This window comes from Pempheris klunzingeri, chromosome 6, assembly GCF_042242105.1.
Source record: "Pempheris klunzingeri isolate RE-2024b chromosome 6, fPemKlu1.hap1, whole genome shotgun sequence".
In the NCBI taxonomy this organism is placed as follows: domain Eukaryota; kingdom Metazoa; phylum Chordata; class Actinopteri; order Acropomatiformes; family Pempheridae; genus Pempheris; species Pempheris klunzingeri.
The window spans coordinates 10,565,036-10,574,431 of NC_092017.1; the positions used below are offsets into that span (position 1 = coordinate 10,565,036).

At 42.2% G+C, this 9,396-nt stretch overlaps 1 protein-coding gene across 1 annotated transcript in view; it reads right to left on the minus strand.

Annotated features, from left to right (window-relative positions):
* The window catches only part of polrmt (polymerase (RNA) mitochondrial (DNA directed)), a 50,578-nt gene that overhangs the window by 30,784 nt on the left and 10,398 nt on the right, over window positions 1–9,396 (minus strand). The window contains exons 6-10 of the mRNA XM_070831827.1: window positions 7,173–7,322; window positions 5,009–5,176; window positions 4,321–4,491; window positions 2,487–2,726; window positions 218–1,003 (exon numbers count right to left, since the gene is read on the minus strand). Of these exons, the coding sequence (XP_070687928.1) occupies window positions 218–1,003; window positions 2,487–2,726; window positions 4,321–4,491; window positions 5,009–5,176; window positions 7,173–7,322 (1,515 nt within the window). The remainder of the gene's footprint in view (window positions 1–217; window positions 1,004–2,486; window positions 2,727–4,320; window positions 4,492–5,008; window positions 5,177–7,172; window positions 7,323–9,396) is intronic.

Sequence of the window (9,396 nt, forward strand, 5' to 3'; positions counted from 1 at the left end):
AAATAAAAACACCATCCTCCCAGTAAGAGAGAGTGCTTTTATACTGTAATCTGCATATTTCAGAAAGTGAAAATGGCAGCAGTTTTTGCATTTCTGAAAAATGTAATGGTGCATACCTCAGCTAAGAATTTCTAACAAGAAATGGCATGTTTAACTATGAATGCATGGTTGGACCAGGCTATCAGTGAATAGGAAAGAGCAGTAAAGACAAACTGACATTGAGAGGATTGTCAGCAGAGTCCAATATGTCCTCCATGATGGTGTTGGCGTACTCCAGCCGTCCCTGTAATGGGCTCCTCTTCTTCAAACCTGTCAGATTGACTAAGTGGATCTTTAGCCAGTCTAGACCCTTCGGGCCGAGGGGCTTCCCCTCTGCAAACACGAGGACGGCCCGTGTGACATCGCTTCCTAGGTGATTAAAGTATGGAGGACAGGGGTAGGTACGTCCCCGGAAGTCCATGTTGTGTGGGAACCAGAAGATCTCATCCCGCATGTGGTTGGCAATGGAAAGTTTATATAAAGCATCCATTCTTAAGCTGTGCATCTCACCGCATTTCTTTTTAGCATTAATCACCTCCTTCTTCATATGGGCTTTCTCAGACGCAGTATACATGGGATCATGGGAGTTGAAGTGGGGTATTTTGGGGGCCTCTGATAGAGGAGGAGGGATGTCTAGCTTGTCACTACCCCGATCATTGAAGATGGAGATAATTATATCCAACAAGGGCTTGTTGATCCTCCAGGCACAGTTGCCAAGCTGGTTGAGAGAGTCCAAGACAGGGTGGACGTTCTGGCACTTCTCCAACAGCACCTCGTGTTGTGTAGCCCCTTCCACTGTGCGCATCAGCTTGGTAGGTGTCAGCAGGTAGGCTCCAGACTTGACAGAAGTCCAGGGGATAGGAGGGCACATCATGGGCATCACATAGGAGTCAAAGGTCAACTTGGTCTCCATCGCTTCCTGCTGCATCTGCGTCAGGATGGGGTGGGTCTTGATGAAGCCAACCTGGAGAGTGAAACATCGGAGGAAATCCAATTAGAAGCAGAAATATACAGACACAGAAAATTTGCTCTTATAAACAGAGACAAATATTTCAATTACACTAAAATTAAAGATGCCTGCTTAGCTTATTTCAAAAACAGGTTAAGCTTAATCATGACTGGTGTGAAGACTGTGGACATTCCTGAATGAGTTTTGATGAATAAATACCAGCCAGATACCATATGAGTAGCATATTTGAACATCTGATTTAAACGCTGTTTAAATCAAAACTGACAAGACAAAAAATGTACTTGACACAAATGACCTGGCTAAACACAAGTTGCCACTGGTATCACCCCTCCATTCATACAACTAGTAAATATCAGATCACTGACATCCACAAAAGACTATGATAGGAACATTTCTTTAATTATGTAAAACCCTAGAGAGGAGTCAGGGTTGCCGACTAGGGGAGATGTTTGGAGTTACTGTGTCCTCGTTCTAACACCCACTTACAGAATGTGGGACTTAAAGACCATCATCAGAAAAAAAATACAGTAAGCTGACAGAAAAATAAAACACCTCAGCATTGCTTGCATGAATCAGACTGTCATGCTGTGCTGTAAAATCATTAGGATGCTCCCCTGATGGGCTACCGTCCAACAAGGGAAAGAAATGGAAGGGGAAGAATAAGAAAAAAAAAAGAAAGTAGAGAGATTTAAAATACAAACCAGAAGAAATTCTGCAACAGTGTCAAAGGGCATCAAGTCCAAAAAGTCTACAATTGCCTCCCTCTCTCTTTCTGCCTCTCTGCCCTGACATGGTCAACTCACCCTCCTGCAGGGTCCCACGGCAGTAAATCAGCGAGCCAATTAAGGGGACACTAAAAAAGGGATTAGCCTGGAACCTATTCATCTTACTCAACTGTTCCTGCTGCCGATTCACACAAGAGGGAAATGGTTTTATAATTCACACTCTTTGGAGCTTCACACTGGATAGGCGGGTGCACAAATGTCTATTACAAGGTACTAGACTAGACTGACAGACAGTCTTTCTGTTCACAGTGAAGGTCAAGGGTTTTTAGCTATTTCCTTTGTTTGTGCTCCACTGTGGTTCTTTGCTTATTAATGAAAATGTCACCTCTACAACTACCTAAACTGCACCTGGTAATCTTTTAATTTAGTAGTTTTCAAAAAGTCACGACGTATCTGATAATTTCATTTGAGCGATGGAGGGTTCTCACAATGAACTGCACACTGTGTTTTTATTTTCATTCCTTTTGAAACATTTTTTCTCAATTTTAGCTTTCAAGAGATCCTTTTATGTATGATCCTTGACCATTTTTCCGCATAAATCTCAGTTGAAAGGATCTTTTTCTAATGCTCAGGAATCCTGTTACCAAAGCCCTGTCTATTTGGCAAGACAGCCTAAGCATAATCACTACCAACTCCATGGTAGCCAACTCCTTGGACACTTGGAATAGACCAAGTGAGCACTTTTACTGTACCTGCCGTGTGCTGCGGAAGGTGTACATGTGGTAAAGGATAGGGATGAGCTTCCTGTCGAAAGCTGGGTTCAGGATGTCGCTGTTAATTTTGAGGTTCTTGACCATCAAATCCACCATGTAAATGCCCAGCTCCAGGGCTACTATGTATGGCCAGTGGGTCTCTCCTCCCTGCAGTGTGGGTCCCGAACTCTGCTCTGCTTCAAGCTTACACCACTGCTCTCTGGGGAGGACGTCATACTCCTAGAGCGAGAAGAATGGAGGTGGGTTGTTTTCATTTACCAATGATTACATTAATGTCACATTAATGTCATGCACATTCCAAAATATCACTCATCACTTCTTTGACTTGAAGTGAGAGGCAGTTTAGTCTGACATTTATGTTGTTTAGCCTTCAAAGTAGAGACATGAAAATGTAAATGTGTAAAGCAAGAACTTAGACAAGTATGTAAGACGTTGTATTAATGTTTTATCTCATAACAACAACAAAGAACAGAGTAATAGCATCATCTTAACTACAAAGGCTGCATGTAAAATAAGTTGCATGAAACAAACACCTTAACTAACTTGTAGCATAACTTGCTACTGCAGTATAATGAGCTCTTGCTCATTATAGTCTTGATGACATTGGCGTTTCTTTCCCCAGTGTACCAGGACCATCAAAACACTGGTGGAACACTGAGTCAGTGATACTGGCTGTAAAATCCCATTAAGGAAACACTGTCATTTATTTTACTAAAAAATAATGAAGAGCATGTCAATGAGCTACTGAACAAGGTAGCACATTATTCATTAAAGTATTAAAAGATGTGTCAGATTTTAGCATCCACCGATGCTAATCATTAACCATTTGTCTCCCATTTTTGTTAATTTATGCATTTGGCTTCATTCATTTAGGGCCATAATTTTTCTACGACTGCTTGGACCTCAATCTAACAACATTATAGTACAGGGGAGGTGTGATGATTCGCAAACGTTACTGTTCAATTAAATACAATACATTGCTGTTGTGACTTCAAACCTCTAACACAAAGCACAAAATTAACAGTGCATTACAAATTACTTTAAATTCAATTTTCAGTTCACTACAATATGCAACTTCATAACAGCATAATAACCTTTGCAGGCTATGCAGTAGCATAGTATGCAGTGGGCAAAAGCAGCAATCCAAGTTAGTTACAGAAACACTGCTAGTCCACCGTCCACTTTCTCTTTCCCTCCCTGTGTCACAATTTCAAACACAAGCACACATGTGCTCAAGCAGCTTTATCATCATTAGTGTTGAGGGTTCATCTACCCATCATTAATTCCAAAGAGGAAGAAACAGCTTTTGTTACGTCGATGGTGCATTGTGTTCGTGCTAGTCAAGTTGGGGGGGGGGGGGGGGATTCATTGATGCATATTTTTGCAGGTCAGGTGATGCAGATTGGCTCTCACAAAGGACCGGTTCAGTGCAAACCCAGACCTGCGCATCACTGCTATGCACTGCCTACTGTGCAGCACAGTGCGCACAGCATCTCTACTGCTTTTATAGCTGCAATGATAAAAATCATGTTTTCTTACTCATTATGGCATCAAGAAATATGAGTATTCTTAGGGACTGACAAAATATATATAAATAATTGAAACTTTCTGATTATGTCATGACATACTCTCAAATCAAGAAGCTAGTTTGCCTTTGACGTTTTGTGTGACACATTTCTACTGTGTTGTAACATAGTGAATGCACAAGAAATGGAAGCATATCTTGTTCAGCTAAATTAAAAGGAGATACATTCTTGTTTGTAAAAAGATTATACATACAAAGTACACATTTGGAGCATGATGATTTGTCTACCTTTGTATCTTTGGCCAGCAGGTCTGTGTAGGCACTGTAAATGTTGCACAACTTTTCCACCATCTGATTTTGTTGCTTCTGCCGCACAGAGTACATGGTGTACACCCTGTTGCCCAGATCTCTGGCTATAATCTTCAGGGACTCTCCACTGGGAGGCAGGTTGGCAACACTCTGGACAAGAGTAGGACACATTTCAGAAAGCCAAACAGAAGAAAGTGTGTATGAAAATTCTGTAACAAAAAGAAGACATTTGGCAGATCTGATGCAGTTTAATGAAAAGCATTCCTTCAGTCAGAGGGGACATAAAAGTAGAAATGGTCTTTTCAGAATTAACTTCATATCCTGTGTACTTGTGTATTTTGGAAGCAAAGGTATCTGATCAAAGCATGTTCTCCTTTGCTGCCAAAGATAAAGCCTGATGCTTTTGCAGCTGTTGTCGCTGTCACCCATTTGATTTGTGTTTTGTGGTTTCCCAGTTTGGTTGGGTCGTATTACACAACAGAGGTGTCGAGAAAACAAAAGGAGCGTAACAGTGACATCACTGCGCATCTTATATGTCGTTTCTTTTGTAGTAAAGTGAAGCTGTCGTCAATCAAATCTCTTTGGCACAAACATGGCAAGTCTTTGTTACATCCGAGACTCCTGACATTTGCTTGAGTGGCTGGCTGGGTTGGGTGGTTTGTATTACCTGTATCATGATGTCAACATACTCGCGATCCTCCATCAGACAGAGGTAGGGATAAAGGTTAAGCCTGTAGTCCTTGGTGCTGGTGTTAGCCAGGATCATCTTGCTCTCCCTCAGGGCCTGGAGGAGGATCTTCTGCCACTGTGCCCGCTGATCCGCCAGCAGCTCTCTCTGAAAGGACAACATAACTGGAGGTCATCCATCTCATGACACTGATTGCCAGTAGGAGAACCCTGGAAGAATGTGTCAAATAACAACAATCCAGCAGCAGTCGTTGCTTATCACATGTTGCATGAGCCAGATAGAAAGTCATTATAAAATGTGAGGCGGTACATGGGGTCACCTCTCAATGGACAGAGCATATTGTGCAGCATGAGCGTGCATTCCATTTGATGGTTAGGCTTGTTTGGCCTAGATACCAGCAGACGACGGGGAGAAAACAGACAATCCTTCTGAGAGCCACACAACTGGGCCACAGACTTATGCTCTCAAGACTACAATGGGGAGGAAAGCCCTGTTCCACTTTTCGCAGAGTCTTGGCCCATTAGAAAGGTTTGTAGCTGGGCTGTGCACAATTTATCAATGATAAATCATCATTTGTAGTAGACTGAAGTTAATGGAACAGTTTGACATTTTGGGAAATACTGCAGGCTCAATATTTGCTTTCTTTAAGATCAATATCATTCATTACCATGAAGCCAGAGCCAGCAGGCAGTTAGCTTAGCTTAGCACAAAGACTGAAAACCTAAAGGAAACAGCAAGCCTGGCTTGGTCGAAAGCTAAAAAGAAATCTTTCTACCAACCCACCTAAAGATAACTGAAATGTTATCTTTCTAATCCAAAGAGATTATACTCATATTTAAACATGAGAATGGTATTGACCATCTAATCCAACTCTTGACAAGAAAGTTAAAAAGTCAAAACTGTCAGCCTACTTCTTTAACAACTAAAAGGGAAATTTCTTTTTGGGTCTTTTATCATTGCTTTACTAACAGTGTGATCCACCAGACATTGTGGCCAAAGACAGACTTTTCTTTCTACTCTGCTTACATTAGCATTGGGTACGGGTGCAGCCCTGTTACTTTAAGCTATAATAAAGAGTTCTATCTATGATAAAAGTAATTTATCATTTCACACAGACTATATTTTTTGTTCTCAATAAACTTCACTCGGCAAAATCCTGTTTTTCATGGCAGCCAGAGGGAATAGACCTCAGCATATTTTAGCTATATTGATTATCTTCCCATTTCATTTTAAATTAGCCAGCCATCTAAACCAATATTCTTCTGTGCTCTCACACTGTGGTACATATGTTGATGTAATACTTTGTTAATGTAGGAGAAAACTTTAGGCACGCACTCAGAACAAGCAATTGCTTCAGCATTACTTACTGCAGTACATTACTTCTTTGGTGCACTATAATAACATCTTTATCTGTGCTTTTTGATTGTCATGACTGATAACAAACGCCTACCCGAATAATGAATGCATAAATGTGACTGTGGAGGTAAAGTGGTTATCTGTATGTTCTGTGCATGACTGTGTTAATGTTCACTCTTCACAGTTGAGGAGTTTTACCCCGTCTGACTGAAGCAGAGACACAGTCTGGATTGTGGATGGAGAGGTGACTCTGCGTTCTCTCTAGAGGCCTCTATTACAATACATTATTATTCTGCCCTGTCTGTCTGTAAATGCTTCCCGACCACCAGGGACTCTCAGCCTGCTCGCTTCCCACGTAGCCCATCTGCAGAGGCAGCTGAGCCAGGCTGGACTGTAAATGCCAGAGTTGGAAAGAAGGCACACCAGGGGAATATGATGTTTCTTTCTTTAACCTGTTAGGCCTAAATGCATATCTTTTCAAAGTATCAAAGAAAAAGAGAAACTTTACTCTTAGGAGACAATGTGTACCCTTAGATAGTAAAAGTATTTTAAATGTCAATGTTGATGTTACGTTAGTGGATAAACAGCATCAGCAGCAACACTTTTGAAGATACAGGAACAGTGAACACCAAACCACCGATTATTTAAAACTGCTTTTAACAACACTCTGTTTTTGAAAGAATTTCAGGATTTTCAGCATCTCAGATCTATAAATAGACATTTCTTGCAGTCTAGTGTATTGAGAGAACGACAAGCAAGACGAGAAGCAACAGGTGGGTTTGTTTACCATTTTGGCCATGTTTGTGGTAACTGGCCTGGCAGTCTCCACAGAGTCAATGGTGATGGTGCAGGCCTGTTCCATGATGAGCTGATGGTTGAAACGCTTCTGAAGCTCCTCCTGGGTGAAGTCCAGTTTGGGGTACCTGTGGTCTGCCCTCTAAAACACACCAACACACACAGTCCAAGACAGTCAGAAACAGAGACGTAATGAGTGACTCCCTCTGTATGACTTTCTTGCCCTGTGCTTAACCTCTCAAGACAGAAAGAATGACAGACCCTGACCTTAATTTTTTACCACATCTAGCCTGCCTAAATGCAACCATTTAATTGTTGGAAGTTGCTTGTACACAAGCCTCATCTGAGAGGATCAATTAAGGCAAGAAAAAAAAGAGCCTTTTCAGGCCAGTGAGCAAAGTCACCAAACGACCGAGGTCTGCTGCCAAGAAAGTGTCCAAGTTTCAATGTCACTGAACTTTGGCTCAGTATTGCTAGAAAGTAAATAAATAGTTCATTATTCTCAGTTTATAATTTTAAGATTCATCTGAAAATAAATGGCAGGTTAGCAGACCCATAGCTTGGACAGCTTTTACAGCTGCTGATCAGTATCAAACCCCGAGATGCAGTAACCTGTTGCATGATGTGAAATAAACCTTGCAAACACAATGGTCTACTAAAGCTGATATTAATGAGAAATAAGCAACAGAATTGCCAAACTTTACCAAATGTCTTTCTAAAAGAAATAAAATGTGCTTTAAAAGTCAATCACTGCTTAGAGTGACCTTGCCAAGTCAATAGGACCAGGGAATATCATTTGTACACATTGTAGAAAAAGTTATAAACATGAGCAGATGTAGTTGAACATTTATTAGAGAGAGCAAACAAGATAGACTGTAAGTCTGGACAGCAGCCAGAGCACAGCTTAAGGTAGTGAGGCACTTAAATTGCTCACCAGCCAGCACTTGTACAATATTCGCAACAATAAGTAGACTAGGGTAAAATCAATAGTTAGTGAAAAATGCACAAGATAGTTTTGAATGTACAAACTTTCATAATGCATACAGACCAGTGGACCAGCAGACCTGGTCCTGGTCTGGCTGCACCAATCCGTCCCTCCATCTCCTGCTTGAATTTACCCTCACTTGTGAAAAGGATCCCAAAATACTTGAACTCCCTTGCATGGGGCAGAACTCCCAGAGAGAGCAATCCGTTCCCAGCAGGGAACCATAGCCTCAGACTTGTAGGTGGTGACCCTCTTACTGATCAATTCACACTCAGCTGCAAACCACCCCAATGCATGGCGGACATCACGGTGTGAAGAAGCCAACAGGAAAACGTCATCTACAAAGAGCAACTTGCACTTCAAAGGTTCCAAAACTGGACACTCTCCACACCTCAGCTGCACCTTGGAATCTTGTCCATGAATATCACAAACAGAATCAGTGAGAAGGGAGAGCCTTGGCGGAGTCACTGAAAACATGCTTGACGTTGTGTCAAGAACACGGACACAGCTGTCACTTTGGTTATACAGGGATGACCGGATTACCTGTAGCAACGGCCATTAGAGCATGCTGAACACAGACTAGGCTAAACCCTGCTTTCCCTTTGTGCGCTGCTGAGCGGTTTGTCAGAACTTCTCTAAGGCCCACCAAAAGTCTTTCTCCATAGTCTCCCTAAAGTCACCAAAGGCAGCTCTTCTGGCTTCCTGGTACTGGTCTGCTACTTCAAGAGAACCCTCGGCCAACCAAGCACAACAGGCCTCCTTTTTCAGCCTGACGGCTTCCTTCACGGCTAGTGTCCACCGTCGTGTTAACAGGTCATCGCTGTGACCAGCATTGCCAACGTTCTGGGTTGCAGTCATCTCTGCTATGGAGGCTTTGAACATGGCCCACTCTGACTCCACGTCCCAAACCTCCCTCGTGATGCATGAGAAGGTCTTCCATGATTAGGAGTTGACGACATCGCCGACAGGGGCCTCCACCAGTTCATCCTAGCTACACGTTTAGGTTTAGAAAAGTCTAACCAGCAGCCTCACCTGCCATGTGATCCACCTCACCATCAGGTGGTGATCAGTTGACAGCTCTGCTCCTCTATTCACCAAAATGAAGATGGATTAGCAGGATTTGAGGGGAGCAAAATTATATGTTCTGATAAAAGAGACACACATATAGGCCAGCTTCCAGATGGAAATAATAATCAAATGATAGAACACCACACGATCTCTCATGACAAGT